The 17284-nt window shown below is 44.6% G+C and overlaps 1 protein-coding gene across 4 annotated transcripts in view; it reads right to left on the reverse strand.

Annotated features, from left to right (window-relative positions):
• Positions 1-2889: 2889 nt before the first annotated feature.
• The window catches only part of LOC139228568 (phospholipid phosphatase 2-like), a 119334-nt gene continuing 104939 nt past the window's right edge, over positions 2890-17284 (reverse strand). For all 4 annotated transcript variants that reach the window (XM_070859697.1, XM_070859695.1, XM_070859694.1 and 1 more), the window contains 2 exons: positions 8292-8468; positions 2890-5750 (listed from right to left, as the gene is read on the reverse strand). In XM_070859697.1, the coding sequence (XP_070715798.1) occupies positions 5610-5750; positions 8292-8468 (318 nt within the window). In that variant the 3' untranslated portion in view covers positions 2890-5609. The remainder of the gene's footprint in view (positions 5751-8291; positions 8469-17284) is intronic.

Genomic DNA, 17284 nt, shown 5'->3' on the forward strand with positions numbered 1-17284 from the left:
CTCCAGCGACTTGAGGTGCCCTCTATACATCGTCCATTCCTCAGATCCATACAGGAGGGCGGGTATTACTACAGCCCTGTAGACCATGAGTTTGGTGGTAGATTTGAGGGCCTGGTCTTCAAACACTCTTTTCCTCAGACGGCCGAAGGCTGCGCTGGCGCACTGGAGGCGATGCTGAATCCCAGCATCAATGTCTGCCTTTGTTGATAAGAGGTTCACGAGATATGAGAAATAGTCCACGTTGTCCAGGGCCGCGCCGTGGATTTTGATGATTGGAGGGCAGTGCTGTGTGGCGGTGACAGGCTGGTGGAGGACATTTGTCTTATGGATGTTAAGCGTAAGGCCCATGCTTTCATATGCCTCAGTGAATACATAGGCTATATCCTGGAGTTCAGCCTCTGAATGTGCACAGACGCAGGTGTCATCTGCATACTGCAGTTCAATGACAGAGGTTGTGGTGGTCTAGAACCTGGCCTGGAGGCGGCGTAGGTTAAACAGCTTTCCACTGGTTCTGTAGTTTAGTTCCACTCCAGCAGGGAGCTTGTTGATTGTGATGTGGAGCATGGCGGCGAGGAAGATAGAGAAGAGGGTTGGAGCGATAACGCAGCCCTGTTTGACCCCGGTCTGGACGTGGATTGGGTCTGTAATGGATCCGTTGGTAAGAATCACGGCCTGCATGTCATTGTGAAGCAGGGGAAGGATGTTGACAAACTTTTGGTGGCATTCGAAACGGAGGAGGACTCTCCATAGACCCTCACGGTTGACAGTGTCAAAGGCCTTTGTAAGATCGAAAAAGGCCGTATAAGGGCTGCCGCTGCTCCCTGCATTTTTTCTGCAACTGTCGCATTGCAAAGATCATGTCTGTTGTGCCCCATAGGGGACGAAATCTGCATTGTGATTCCGGGAGGAGCTCCTCGGCCACAGGCAGAAGACGAATGAGGAGAACTTGAGCGACAACTTTCCCAGTGGCTGATAGCAGGGAGATTCCCCTGTAGTTGCTGCAGTCGGACTTGTCCCCTTTTAAAAAAATGGTCACAATCACGGCATCTCCCAGATCTCCCGGCATGCTCTCCTCTCTCCAGATGAGAGAGATGAGGTCATGTATCCACGCCAACAGCGTCTCTCCACCATATTTTAGCGCCTCAGCAGGGATTCCATCCGCACCCGTAGCCTTGTTATCCTTAAGCTGTTTTATGGCTTTGCCGACCTCGTGCATCGTTGGAGTTTCACTGAGTTGGTGGCGGGTCGCATGCTGTGGGATGGAATCGAGAACACTCGAGTCAAAGGCAGAGCCTTGATTGAGGAGATCTTCAAAGTGCTCCTTCCATTGGGCTCTGACAGCCTCGGTGTCCTTGATGAGTGTTTCCCCGTTCTTGGCCAGGAGTGGGGTGGGGCCTTGGGAGTTTGGACCGTAGGTGGCCTTGACTGCAATGAAGAATCCTCGCATATCGTGGCTGTTGGCCAGTTGTTGTATCTCCTGTGCTTTCTCCATCCACCACCTGTTCTTTAGGTCCCGGGTTTTTTGTTGGACTTGAGCCTCGAGCCGTCAGTAATGTTGTTTTGCAGCTCCCGAGTTGGGTCGTTGCTTGAGGCTCAGAAATGCTTTGCGCTTGCGATCTATTAGTTCTTCGATCTCCTGATCATATTTTCATCAAACCAGTCCTGATGTTTTCTGGTTGAGTGACCAAGTGTCTCTTCACAGGCACCGGTTATAGAGGCCTGGAGGGCAGACCAAGCGCTATAGGGATTCTGCATCTCAGGGTCATCAAGGCATGCCAGATTGGTTGTGAGGCGCTGGCTATATAGGGCTCTCTTAGCTGGGTCTCTAAGTGCCCCAGCATTAACTTTTTTGTGGAATTGCTCTGCTTTGGGCCTATGTTTATATTGATGATGGATCGGATTAGGCGATGGTCCATCCAGCAGTCGTCAGCTCCTGTCATGGTGCACATCCTTGTGTTCCCTGGCTCGGATGATGACATAGTTCAGCAAGTGCCAGTGTTTGGAGCGAGGGTGTTGCCATGATGCCTTGTATTTGTCCCTCTGGCCGAACAGGGTGTTGGTGATGAGGAGTTTATGTTCTAGACATTTTGTCAGGAGTAGGGTACCGCTGGAATTGGCTTTCCCTACCCGCTCTCTGCCAATCACACCTCCCCAGAGAACTGTGTCTTTGCTGGGGGGCAGGCATTAGGAAGGTGACATCTCAAAGCACTTTACAGCCAATTAAGAACTTTTGGAGTGTAGTCACGTTGTAATGTGGGAAATGCAGCAGCCAATTTGTGCACAACAAACTCCCACAAACAGCAATGTGATAATGACCAGATAATCTGTTTTTTGTTATGTTGATTAATAAGGACCTTTGAAAGTCAGTTTTAATCGTCAATTTAAAAACAGTAGTTTCAAATAGTTTACTTTTAATTTTTGTTATGTTGATTGAGGGATAAATATTGGCCAGGACACCGGGGATAACTCCCTTGCTCTTCTTTGAAATAGTGCCATGGGATCTTTTGATCTTTTACATCCGCCTGAGGGGGCAGACTCGGTTTAACGTCTCAGCCGAAAGACAGCACCTCCGACAGTGCGGCACCCCCTCAGCACTGCACTGGAGTGTCAGCCTAGATTTTTGTGCTCATCTTCCTGGAGTGGGACTTGAACCCACAACCTTCTGACTCAGAGACAAGTGTGCTACCACAGTTGATAATGGGGAATAGATGTGAGACTCCCTGGGGAAGCTGCTGTCGAACCACTTCCCTTTGAAGTCACATGCCCAAGTTTAGCTCTGCACTGGCACTGAACATGAGAGGTGTGAAGGCACTTCAACATTTCTGCTAGGTACTTAAGCTCAGTCAGAAGCAATTCAGTTGCGAACAAGACCACATTATCACCAGGGTGTTAAAAAAAAAAATCACTTTATTACATCATTAATAAAATATCTTCTCTTTATACTACCTTTATAAACACAAGAAAATTTATAAATTTCACCAGAAGTACAATTCTGCACCCACAAACCTAAAGCAATTTTACAACTAATTCAGTGAGCATTAAAGCTGGTCGGCACGATAAAAATTTAAATTGTATTAACATTTTCTAAAAGACTTTGCTTTTAATAAAGCACACATGCTGGTGAATATTTAAAAGAATTGCAAGCCATCGTTTTGCTTACTTGATTTTGTAAAAAGAGCTCTACACATTTAACATGCGCATATTTCTTATTTCTGTATATTGGTGGAGTATAAATCCTGAATTTAATCAGTTGTAATAAGCTAAACTCCCATTTCCCAAATTAGGTTCCTCAGTATCTAGAATACATACGTAGTTTTATGCAAAACACCGTTAAAAAAAAAAGCTTCAACTCCAAGACAAGCATCTCAAGACTGGTTTTATACTCTTGTACTAAAAGTGGTATAAAATCTGGTATGGTTTCATCTTCATCACTGAGCTGGCCTTGTGAACCCTGCCCATATAAAGAGGACATCTGCCCTCTGATGTATGGACGATGCACCAATTTCAAACTGGTTCCTTGCAATTCTAAACATACAGGCCACATGACACGAGTGCCGTGGAACCCACCAATTCTTTGAAGGTCCATTCGAGATGGAAACAGAGAGACCACGGAGCATAGTCCTCCACGGGGGGGCTTGAGGACTTGGTGGGTAAGGGACAAGATGGCTGTTGCCTATCCTTACACGCTATCCCTCCTGGGCTTCCTCGCTTCTCAGAGTCTTGACAGCTCCAATTCCAGTAGGTGTTTCGAAGAATGATCTGTGACATTGATATATCAAACAGGAAGGCAGGGCAACATCTCCATTTAGATCAGCAGCTATCTAGGTGTCATCAAGTCTGCGGTTTAGAAACCTACACAATATATTTATGATGTACTGTAAATACATGTCATGATACAAATGCATGACCTGATACAAATGCAGCAAATTATGCTCATCTGAATTTTTGTGCGGCCTTATCAGTGAAGAGATCTGCTCATAGAAACTGAATGCAATACAAATGGTAGCAACCTTTGATTTCACAAGGCAGTTCCAACTGTGACTATAGCATCACACTGGGCATATACACTATAAACAGGCCATTATATATATATACACATATACACAGACACGCAAGTAATTCATTAAGAGCATGTCAGGATCAAGATAGTTAATAAATCTCACAACATTAGCTGCCAGTTTTCGCACAGATATTTCTGTTTATACTAGAGCTACTGGTTATACTATTGCTCCGATTATTCAGTCTCTGCCTCAGAATGAGGATTTAATCTTTGTTCTTGCTTTCTGCAACTCAACACATTCTTTTGGAAAGAAGCTGTGAAGGGTAAAAGATACACACAAAAAGAACATATCTTGTACGCTTCAGAACCTGTTCCTACTTAGAAATTAAAGAGAGAGCATTATTATTGTATTACAAATTGTAAACACATCGATCCTTGTTTCACCACTTGGCAGAAAAGCACTCAGATTAATGTACATATTCAAAGTACTTATTTACTAAACTCATCATATTTTTACTTTTCAATGTTCTTTCCTCCTCTCCAAAACCCAGTGAGTTGTGTTAGCCATGGTTCCAAAGGTACAAGCATCATACTAAAATGAGCCGAGTCAATGGTAACTGACTATTTGCTCATGTCAATGTCAGGGGAATGTCAATGTTGAGCCGAATGCTGCCCACACTCGCACAACCAGTCGGGTTGTGATCAGGAGCAGAAACCCCAAGTCCTGGAGCACTGGGAGCATCGTGGTTGAACATTACCCCAACGGAGATTAGTGTACTTCACCAAGTCCCGTACCAGACAGAGCACTTCCCTACTGAACCTTGGAGGAAAGGTGGGGAGGGGGTGGAATATCTTTCAACACACATTGAAAAGCTCAGGCATTCTAGGTTTTCTCTGAATTCTCAAAAGGTATCTCACTAAAACCAAATCCTCAAGATTTTTTTCCTCAGATATCAAGTCAAGCTGCTCCACTATGTTCTTTTCATTAAGCGTGGGGAACTTGCTGTGTTTTCTCCATCATTCCCCGCATAGGGAGTTCCTTATCTCAGCTTAGCTATCTGAAGAGGGGCAATAAAGAGACTAGGAAAGAGTGGAGAGATCAGGGATAAAGGACAATACAGCCCTGCATCATTCGGACACATCACCTAGCAGATGGCTGTGGAGTAGCATTGGCAAAGGTCCGCTAACTCAGTCAACTGCCCACCTCTACCCATTTCTTGCGTGCAGGATATGACACAGGGCACCAAAAGAATGGGTTGAATTTTTTTTGTTGAAAAATGGGATCTATGCGTAAAACTGCCTTAATATTAAGTCAGAGTTAATATTTTCTGGCAAGACTTTTCCCCTTTTATTGCTGGCAAGAAGTGATCAATGCAGCAATGTGCTTTATTTACACAATGTGAACCATTTGTATCCAGTCTCGTTGTCTCCAGCATTTAAAGAAAGTCAATGCTCCTCTTATCTCCAGAGACTGACTGTGTCTTCAGTGTTAACCCTCAGAAAACAGAACAAAGTTTAAAATAACACGAAGGGAGGGAATCCCAAGTTTCCTTCAATGCTTGAATAGGAAAGGCACGGAGTCTGTGGCAGGGGAACGGGCGCTGGTGAGTCAGGGAATATCTCGAGTGCCATAGTGATTCATCGGCTCCGTTTCAGTTAAGGGAATGTTGGGTTTTCTCTCGGGTTCCGAAGCTTCTGAATCCTCCGAAAACAGGGGCCTCTTTTTGAAGAAATCAGAAACGTAGCGCACCTGTCATGGAAAGAAATTCATCATTAAGAACGTTTTTTCTTTTGGAAGACAAGACCACACGTACACACCATTTATACAAATATAGACAGATGCACAGCTGTATATCCGAGGCCATTTCTCGAGTGCGGAATCGACGCGCATGTTGGAAAATTGCCGGTGAACTGTATTTCATTTTCAAGCCAAAAAGTAATCATGTATTGCTCCAGATTGTCTCACCTAATCCCTTCTTTCTTCTGAAGTCAGCAAGCTAAGTGGTTAGGAGTTGTGTGGGCAAACATAATTTCCTCTGGGATGTTGGTGACAAGGGGTCATCAAGTTAAAATAGTTACTGATTGAGTGAGAAGAGAGAAATTTCTTCACACAGACAGATGTAACATAGGATATACAGCACAGAAACAGGCTATTTGGCCCAATCAGTCCATGGCCACGTTTATGCTTCACTCGAGCCTCCTCCCGTCTTTCCTCATCTAAATCTATCAGCATAGAGTCCCTTCTCCCTCATATGCTTGTCTGGCCTCCCCTTAAAAGCATCCATACTATTCGCTTCAACCACTCCCTGTGGCAGCGAGTTCCACATTCGCACTACTCTCTGGGTAAAGAAGTTTCTTCTGAATTCCCTGTTGGATTTCTTGGTGACGATCTTATACTGATGGCCTCTAGTTATGCTCTTCCCCACAAGTGGAAACATTCACTCTGTATCCACCCTATCAAAACCTTTCATCATTTTAAAGACCTCTATTAGGTCATGGAATGATTGACACAGAGAGTGCTTGTTAGCACAGACCATGGTGTCAATTAAGGGAACACTGGGTAAATATTTGAAGCAGAGGAAGTCACAGGGCTGCGGAAAGAGACAGCAGGTAAATGGATTGCTCCAGGCAAGAGCCGGTACAAATGTGATGGGCTGAATGGCTCCCTTCTGTGCTGTAAATGACTATAGTTCTGTGGGAGGGAATCCAGGGAGCAGGAAGTGGATGTCATGGACGAGCTGAACTTGGAGAGGGTGGAGATGGGGATGGAAGATGGGTGTGAAACTATTTGGCTCGTCTTTTTCTTTTCTTCCCCCCCCTCCCCCCACCTTCTTCTCTTCTCTATTGAAAGTCCTCTCGGAAGGTATCTCGGCCACTCCTCATATATTAAGTGCTGGCAGGTTATTTGACTCTGGAGGGCTTTGCAGGAAAAATCCAGTCTTGCCCTTGCCTGATGTCTGTACGCAGGCACTTTGTGACAGGGGTATAGGGAGATCAGGAGCAGGAATGGTGGCTGAATGTTACCCTCCTGAGCCCAGGGGCAGAGGGCATTTGTGTCCCGGTTATTTTCATTCTGGCCGAGAACCTTTCACTCAGCACAGACCAGCAGTTAAATCAGAGACCTCGCTGTTTGTTATTGCTCAGATTGATGTTAGGCGGTTCCAGTTTCCAACAGTCATCAGTTCAGCTCCATAACTGTGGATTTTTTTAAAAAACCAATCAATTGTGTCCCTCTTTAAAAAGGGAAAAAAGACTTGCATTTATATAGCGCCTTTCATGACCTCAGAGCGATTTACCGCCAATGAAGCATTTTTTTTTGAAGCGTAGTCACTGTTGTAATGTAGGAAACGCAGCAGTCAATTTGTGCACAGCAAGCTCCCACAAACAACAGCAAGATAATGATCCGATCACTTGTTTTTAGTGATGTTGGTTGAGGGATAAATTTTGGCTTGGATACCGGGGAGAACTCCCCTGCTCTTCTTCGCATTGTACCCTGGAATATTTTCTGTCCACCCGAGAGGGCAGACTCATCCGAAAGACGGCACCTCCGGCAATGAGGCACCCCCCCTCATCAGCACTGCACTGGAGTGTCAGCCAGAATTTTGTGCCCAGGTCTCTGGAGTAGGACTTGAACCCACAAACTCCTGACTCAGAGTTTGGAGTGCAACCCACTGAGCCACGGCTGACACTTAATTGAAGGGCACAGAGCCTGGCAAGTTGCACCAGTTGTGAGGGCGGATGGCTTTCACAGCCACCCATCAGAGAATGCGGTGGGCAGTAAAATGACTGTCGCTCCTGTCATGTGTGCAAACTCTTTGTATTCCCTCTGTAATTATGTACGATGTACCACCTGAGGGCGCTGCTGTTGGAGGCCCAGGGGTTTCCTGCCCTGGTGTGCAGGGGGATATAAAAAGGCAGCCAGCCAGCCATGCTGCTCTTCACTTTGCAGTCGTATTAAATGGACTGAAGTCACACAACTCTTACTCATGGCACGAACCTGGTATTGCAGTACTTCCAGGAACGGTGCAGTGGCTCTCGGCCTTTTGGCTAAGAGCATTGGCGCAGAGTGATCCTTGATGTGTGCAAGGTGACCTCTGGCGTTTGTGATTTGACAAAGAATTGGAAAGATTGGCTACGAATAAAAAAAATAATAATAATAAAAAAAAAAATTAAAAAAACTCTTACTCACAGTACACAGCCTCATGGAGTCATTTCAATTGCAGACGTAACAATTGCAGTCATTAACCTCGAAGCCATCAAACACCAGGGCAATTCTGCCTTTCATACTCACAATTAAAATAGCAACCAGGGCTCCTTGGAGGAATCCAGCCAGCACGTCACTCCAGTGGTGTCTGTAATCGGAGATGCGTGTATAGCCAACGTAAAGCGCAAAAACTATCAGGAAGAACTGGATGGTTGGCCTCAAAAGCCTAGCCCACTTCACATGTAAACGGGCCTGTAAGTACAGCTAGGTGGGAAAGAGAAAAGAAAAATATATATACATTAACAGAAGCTCCAATTTCTTCTGAATAGGTGAATAAAAAGTGAATATTTTAAAAAGTAATTTTGGAAAGTAGACAACTCCAAGTCAGAGGAAGATAGTATGCAGAACCCACAAATGGTATGCAACGATGAACAAACACTGCCATTTATAGAGTGCTGTTCACAACCTCAGGACACCCGCAAAAGCATTTCACAGCCAGTGAATTATTTTTGAAGTGCAGTCACTGGTATGAAAGCAAACGTGGAGCCAATTTGCACACGGTAATGTCCCACAAGCAATGAACGTTGAACAGGGAGGGGTGTTGTGTTAGGAGGACCCTGGGAGCACTCTCCTGCTCGTCTTCGAATAGTGCCATGGAATCCTTTGCATCCACTTGAAACAGGCACTTGTGAAAGACGGCACCTCAGACAGGGCAGCACTCCCTCAGTACTGCACTTCCTCAGTAGTGTCAGCCTAGATTATGTGCTCAAGTCCCTGGAGTGGGGCATGAACCCATAACCTGACTCAGGAGAATGAACAGTACCTTTGGGACAAAGCTGCAACTTTAGACATCCTTGTATTCTTATTGCAGAATATACGACTGTACAGGCTCAATGTATTCAGCACCACTATCTGTGGCATTAGGAAACATATAGGTCAACCCTGGAATTGTTAAGAGCGGGATCTAAAGTGACAATAACTAAGTCACACCAAGCCAACACAGACAATTTGTCACTTCATTGGCAGTGTGCTCTACTGAGCTGCCTCACGTTCTGCATCTATTTCAGTGCAGTGTGTTGAATGACTCAGTGAGCTGTGCCATAATCTTCCATATGCTGAAGTATTGATCTCTGCCGGGTCAACATGGGGGAGTCGATGGCCAAACAGCGCCGGGGTAATTGGAGTTAGTCACTTTGACATTTTCACATGCCTATATAGATGAAGAATCATTTACTGGTATCTTTTGGGCATTTGCTGTTACTGTGTTTTATATGTTAAAGCTGTCAATTAGGGGCAGCTTGGAATTAGACATCTTGTGTATAATATCCCCAGGCTATCACCATGAAGGTGAGTATTGAACACAGCACACCATTTTAATTCAATATTCTATCCAGAGGCAGTCTGCGCAAAATGTCTGCTCTCATTTATTTAAGAAAATAAGAATTAGGAGCAGGAGTAGGCCATACAGCCCTTCGAGCCTGCTCTGTCATTCAATCAGATCATGGCTGATCTTTGACCGCAACACTTTTTTGCCCGACCCACATATCCCTTGATTTCCCTAGAGTCCAAAAATGTATCTATCTCAGCCTTGAATATACTCAATGAATGAGCATTCACAGCTCTTTGGGGTGGAGAATTCCAAAGATTCACTACCCTCAGAGAGAAGAAATTCCTCATTTGTCTTAATGGCTGGCCCCTTATCCTGAGTCAATGACTCCTAGTTCTAGACTCTCCTGCCAGAGGAAACAACCTCTCAGCATCTACTTTGTCGACCCCCCTCAGTATCTTACAAGATTCATTGAGGTCACCTCTCATTCTTCTAAACTCCAGTGAGCATAGGCCTAATCTACTCAATCTCTCCTCATAGGACAACCCTCATCCCAGGGATCAACCTAGTAAACCTTCATTGCACCACCTCTAAGGCAAGTATATCCTTCCTCAGATAAGGAGACCAAAATTGCACAGTACTCCAGATATCACAGTCCTGTACAATTGTAGTAACACTTCCTTACTCTTGTACTCCAACCCGCTTGCAATAAAGGTCAACATGACATTTGCCTTCCAAATTGTTTGCTGTACCAACACGCTAAGTTTTTGTGTTTCGTACGACGACACCTAAACCTCTCCGAATACCAACATTTAATAGTTTCTCACCATTTAAAAAAATCCTGGTTTTCTATTCGTCCTACCAAATGGAATAACCTCATGTTTCCTCACATTATACTCCATCTGCCACCTCACTAGCCACCTGTCTATATCCCTTTGTGCCCTCCTCACAGCTTACTTTCCCACCTAACTTTGTGTCGTCAGCAAACTTGGATACATTGCACTCACTACCTTCATTATTATAGATTGTAAAGTAGCTGAGGCCCAAGCACCGATCCTTGCGACACCCCACTGGTTACAGCCTGCCAATTGGAAAATGACCCATTTATCCCTACTCTTTGCTTTCTCGCCATTAACCAATCCTCTATCCATGCTAATATATTAACCCCCAACCCCATGAGCCCTTATCTTGCTTAGCAACTTTTTATGTGGCACCTTATTGAATGCCTTTTGGAAATCCAAATATGAAGTTGGGAAGTATAAAAATAATAGCATAGAACAACAGAGATAGTACACAGACACTGCTGGTGATATTTAGGAATTACTATAGAATTAGGTTATTACACTTTCTCTTTAATAACATGACGAGAGTTTTCAGTGGCACGTTATTGGGCCATTGAGATTCCAATCAGCTGCTACTAGGAGTAATCATTAGGAACATAGGAATTGCTACATAAAAAGAGGCGAAGGCCCATCTAGCTGGCCATCTTCCCTGCTGGTGTCGCACTATACAACGATAATGGAGTTGTTGACCAATCACAGCAAGCAAGCAATCTCTATCAATGAGTCTACAATAGATCCAGACATGAGAAATTGCCCCTGAAGGGAGTAAGTGGAATAAGGAGGAGAATTCCAAAGTGCAGGGGAGTGATAGTCAAAAGGACCTGCTGCTGATTCTGGAGCAAAGAAAGTTATTAAAAACAAATGATAAAGCATTCATACTCTTTATAAATACTGCACTCAAAAATTTGACAATTTAGGACATTAACTGTGTTACAAAAACCATTCTGCACAATGATTAGCCGAGAGGCTTGTGAGTTAACATGCTCCTGTCACTGACCTGTGACAGAGTCTGTGGCTCTCGTACTGGACTCTTCAGCCACCAAAGAACTCACTTCAGGAGTGGAAGCAAGTCTTCCTCAATTCCGAGGGACTGCCTATGCTGTCACTGAGAAATTGACTGATACTGGGGTTCTGTTCGAAGGGTGTCAAACACTCTCAAGTACCTCACCCAAAAGGCCATCCTTCATATGTGAACCTACATAGTCAGTATGGAAGACTATTTAACTGTGAGATTGGGTTATCAGAGCTGAACCTGACACCTACAAACACACACACACACACATGAAATTTAGGTGGAGTGGAACTCTGGCTGATTTCTTTTCCACTTTATGGTCCAGATATACGGAGGCTGATTATAGGGAGATAAAGGATGACACCCGGGAGCTTCCTGGCTTAATATAACCACTGAACGCTCCGGTTTGGTATGAGTGTACCTGTACAGAACATCAAAATGGAGTTTTATAAAACTCTGCCATCCTATGCTTATTGAAGTAACAAGGAAATATACTCTTGCAAAACTGCAGCAAACGCGAGCTTGGAGCCAAACCAGAAATAAAGTTGCAGATAGCAAATGGTTTAAAGACTTATTCGCAAGGTGTATGAGTCACCACAGAAACACAAAAAGTTACAGTTTACCATAGCAACAATAGGGTCATAATCTTCGGCACTGTGCCACTCATAGAACCATTGCTGGTGTTGAAGATAGGTTTCGGGAGGCCAGAAAAATGACTGAACACACTGAAATGCGCTGTTTGCCCACATGAAAGGATGTGTGCATTCAGGATTTGTTGGCTTTCAGTCAAGTTCCAGCCTCGGTTAAAATATATTGAAGAAAACTGAGATTCAGTTTGCCAATAGATTTGATTTATGCACTGGGTGAAACCCAGCAGAAAAATGATTTAAAGTTCTATGTTAATGGAACTAAATTCACAACAGAATATTATTGATCATAAGCCAACAAACATGAGGAATGGGTAGTGTCGTGGAATGGGAGAATTGGGTGTCGGTTCCAACCTACATGGGATTAAACTCTCCTTTCTTCCTAACAGCTTGTCAACAACTTCCAAGTGATCAACACAAAAACTATTTACACGCTCGGAGTAAATGTACTTTTACCCCCCCCCCCACCACCCCCCACCAGGAACAATATTTCCATGGTGCTGCTGTATTTCCACAGTTCTCTGCAATGTTGGCTTGTCAATTAACTTCAGAGCTGCCCATATGATGTCCTTCTACCATTTCAAGACGATAATAAGAATATGCTGTTCCACCAAATCTGTATTAAACACCAGGGAAAGCGAAGAGGAAGAGAGGGAAGGGAAGAGGAAGAGAGGGAAGGGAAGAGGAAGGGAGGGAAAAAAAAGAGAAAGAGAGAGACAAAAAGAGAGAGGGAAAAAAGAAAAAGAGGGAGAAAAAAGAGGGGGAAAAAGAAGAAAGAAAGGGAAAGAGGGAAGGAAGAGAAAGGAAGGAAGGAAGAAAAAGAAAAAAAGGGAAGGAAGCGAGAGGAAGGACGGGTAAAGAAAAAAGGAAAAGGAAAGAACTTGCATTTGCCTTTCACAACCTCAGGAAATCCAGAATTTTTTTCCAGACAATTAAATATTTTTGAAGTGTAGTCATTATTGCAATGTAGGAAACATGGCAGCCAACTGTCACACAGCAAAGTCCCACAAACAGCAATAAGATTATGACCAGATCATCTGTTTTTTTAGTGATATTGGTTGAGAGATAAATATTGGCCAGGACACCAGGGATAACTCCCCTGCAAAATAGTGCCATGGGAGCTTTTACGTCCACCTGAGAAGGCAGACCGGGCCTCGGTATGTCGTCTCATCTGGCACTGCAGTCGTCCCTCAGCACTGCACTGGAGTGTCAACCTAGATTACGTGCTCAAGTCTCTGGAGTGGGCCTTGAACCCAGAATATTTGACTCAGAGGCGAGTGTGCTACCCACTGAGTCATAGCTGATACCAAGGGAATGAGATGCCAAGAATAGCTGCAACCCTGCCACTAAAGTGGGTGGCAGAGAGAGAGTGCTAAGGAGGTGAAGGAATCAGAGGGCGAGCTCTCACTCACTCATTGTATGTTTATAGTGCACAGTCACTTTAGCAGTAGTCAAACATTGACTGCGAAGGATCCGAATTCAATCTTACATGAAAACGAATCAATTCCAAAGCCCCAACATTTTAATCAATTTCAAAACTATCAAGTTATAAAGCATCTAGCTGGGGGTTAATTTGTGGCAATTTTAACTGTATTGGATCAAATGGATTAGAAACATAGAAAATAGGTGCAGGAGCAGGCCATTCGGCCCTTCGAGCCTGCACCACTATTCAATATGATCATGGCTGATCATGCAACTTCAGTACCCCATTCCTGCCTTCTCTCCATACCCCTTGATCTCTTTAGCCGTAAGGGCCACATCCAACTCCCTTTTGAATATATCTAACGAACTGGCCTCAACAACTTTGTGTGGTAGAGAATTCCACAGGTTCACAATTCTCTGAGTGAAGAAGTTTCTCCTCATCTTGGTCCGAAATGGCTTACCCCTTACCCTTAGACTGTAACCCCTGGTTCTGGACTTCCCCAACATCGGGAACATTCTTCCTGCATCTAACCTGTCCAATCCCATCAGAATTTTATATGTTTCTATGAGATCCCCTCTAATTCTTCTAAATTCCAGTGAATACAGGCCCATTCGATCCAGTCTTTCCTCATATGTCAGTCCTGCCATCCCAGGAATCAGTCTGGTGAACCTTCGCTGCACTCCCTCAATAGCAAGAATGTCCTTCCTCAGATTAGGAGACCAAATTCGGTTCAAGAAATGACTGAGTGGAAATATGGGGGAGAGGGGTTACTGCCTCTCAGCCTTTGTGCTGTAAAACAGTGGGTGCTGTTAAGGAACGGACCTATTTCTTGCACATATTTCAAAAGCATGAAGTTGCTTATTTATAGATCAGTCACTAGAGGGAGTTCTCAGAAAAATAAAGTGCATGTGGGACTTTCTTGCAGGATCATCCTCTGAACTTTCCTTTTATGATCATTTCAGTCTTCAAAACAGATCATACACAAATTATTTCCTTCCTACAACCCTACTATGTTGAGACAGAGAACCCTTCTTCTTACATCCCTACAATTTTGCAAGAGTCTCATTTTTGTTAATTCATTCACGGGATGTGGATATCGCTGGCAAGGCCAGCATTTATTGCCCATTCCTAATTGCCCTCGAGAAGGTGGTGGTGAGCTGCCTTCATTGAACTGCTGCAGTCCGTGTGGTGAAGGTGCTCCCCCAGTGATGTTAGGGAGCAAGTTCCAGGATTTTGACCCAGCGACAATGAAGGAACGGCGATATATTTCCAAGTCAGGATGGTGTGCGACTTGGAAGGGATGGCGTTCCCATGCACCTAGTGCCTTTGTCCTCCGAGGTGGTCAGCCTCCTATTCCAACCCAATCTTTCCCAGGACCTCAAAATCGTGGAACTCTTTACGAACTTCAGCCTCCCCTTTTCTCATAAAATCTCGATGCCAGATTGCGGTTTTAATTGCATGACCTAATTCCCAATTCACATTTCCCCTTTATTGTCTCATTTTTTACAGCCTTGATGATGCCCAGTTTTATGGGCCTCGACTCTTTTCCGGCCTTGTGTCCTCATTTTTAGAAAGATCTGTGGCCTCCACAACATGTTTGACTGCATCGTCACAGAAGGATTCGGAGAATTCAGAATGTCACGAAGCAACACAGACACGATTAATCAAGTAGAGACAGACGGAAAGACATGACCGCATTAACTGGCAGAGATTAATACCAAGCTGAGTAAATCAATTGGGACACTCGAAAAGACGAGGGCTGCTTTTGAAGTTTGAGTTGCAGAGAACAGCTGAAGAACTGGCCATGGCCAAGTCACAAAGGAAAGCTGGCTCAGTAGCTGTCTGCTCTTGCAGAGGAGCAATTGCTCGCACTCCAGTGGGTTTGTAATTAACCTGCAGATTTCCAAGTCAAGTCAGATGTCGGGAAGTTCAGCATCATCTCTCTCAGCTGGAATGAGCTTTAAAGGTTCTTGAATAGCTCACTGTAACAGAGTGCCCCTTGATAAGAGTTCTCTTATTGGACCCTGGAATGAGCTTTCAACCACATATCCGCAACATAACTAAGACTGCCCATTTCTACCTCCGCCCCTGCCTCTGCTCATCTACTGCTGAAGACGTCATCCATGCCTTTGTTACCTCTAGACATGACTATTCCAACTGGCTGGCCTCCCACATTCTACCCTATGTAAACTCGAGGTCATCCAAAACTCGGCAGCCCGTGTCCTAACTCACCCATCAAGACCCGCTCACCCATCACCCCTGTGCTTGCTGACCTGCATTGGCTCCCGGATAAGCAACGCCTCGATTTCAAAATTCTCATGCTTATTTTCAAATTCCCCATGGCCTCGCCCCCTCCCTATGGTTATAATCTCCTCCGGCCCCATAACTTCTCTTCCCCCACCCCCCCTGGAGATGTCCGCGCTCCTCTAATTCTGCCCTCTTGAGCATCCCTGATTATAATCGCTCAACCATTGGTGGCCGTGCCTTCTAGTTCCAAGGCCCCAAGATGACTTCTTAAAACCTACCTCTTTGACCAAGCTTTTGGTCACCTGCTGTAACTTCTCCTTATGAGGCTCGATGTTAATTTTATTTTGTCGTATAACACTCCTGTAAAGCGTCTTAGGACATTTCGCTATGTCAAAGGCGCTAAATAAATACAAGATGTTGTTGTTGTGCTATCTTAAAAGGGAAAGAATAAAAAAAGACAAATCCTTTAAGGCTCACCAAGTCATGAACCAGCTAAGAGATGGTGCTGGATTTCAGGTGAGGTTGCCCCCTTTCCTTTGCTTCACCACTGGTGACAAGGTCTTCCACTGCCTTGACCCTACTCTCTGAAATTCCCTCCCCAAGCCTTTCTGCCTCTTTTCTGCTCTCCCCACCATTTCTCGAAACCATTCTTGTCAGCCAAGCTTTCAGCCATACCTCCTAATCCCACGTTAGCCTGCCATCCATTCCTTTATGTATTTCTTGTCTTCACCCCACCATTTCTCGAAACCATTCTTGTCAGCCAAACCTCCTAATCCCATGTTAGCCTGCCATCCATTCCTTTATGTATTTCTTGTCTTCACCTCATGTAAAGCACCTTTGGGTATTTTCGACATTAAAGCCATTATATACCTGCAAATTACTGTTGATGGACAGAGTATGTACAATAAAAATAAGTGTAAATCAGCCAGTGGCTCAGTGGGTAGCACTCTCTTGCCTCGGAGTCAGAAGGTTGTGGCATCAAGTCCCACTCTAGAGGCTTGAGCACCAAAACTTAGGCTGACACTCCAGTGCAGTGCCGAGGGAGCACTGCACTGCCGGAGGTGCCGTCTTTTGGATGAGACGTTAAACTGAGGCTCCGTCTGCTTTCTCAGATGGACGAAAGAGTTCCCATGGAGCTATTTCGAAGAAGGGCAGGGGAGTTATCCTTGGTGTCCTGGCCAATATTTATCCCTCAACCAACATCACGAAAAAACAGATTATCTGGTCATCATCACATTGCTGTTTGTGGGTGCTTGCTTTGTGTAAATTGGCTGCCGCATATCCTAAATTAGAACAGTAACTACACGTCAAAAAGTACTTAATTGGTTGTAAAGGGCGTTGGGACATCCGGTGGTCGTGAAAGGTGCTATATAAATGCAAACCATTGGGGTTATTTTACCGTAGGTCCAAGAATAGCCGTCAGGACAAGTAGCTGAAGCCCTCAACAGAATTGGAAAGTAAGCCTGTAACCAAAGTGTAGACCCTTCTGAAAGCAGCTGTATGAATTCTTCTGCATTTTTTCGATTGCCAGGATACACAAGGATGTTTTTGCAACTATCTGCAGCCTGCAGACGCGAAGTTT

The sequence above is a fragment of the Pristiophorus japonicus genome, chromosome 18 (genome assembly GCF_044704955.1).
Source record: "Pristiophorus japonicus isolate sPriJap1 chromosome 18, sPriJap1.hap1, whole genome shotgun sequence".
Lineage (NCBI taxonomy): Eukaryota > Metazoa > Chordata > Chondrichthyes > Pristiophoridae > Pristiophorus > Pristiophorus japonicus.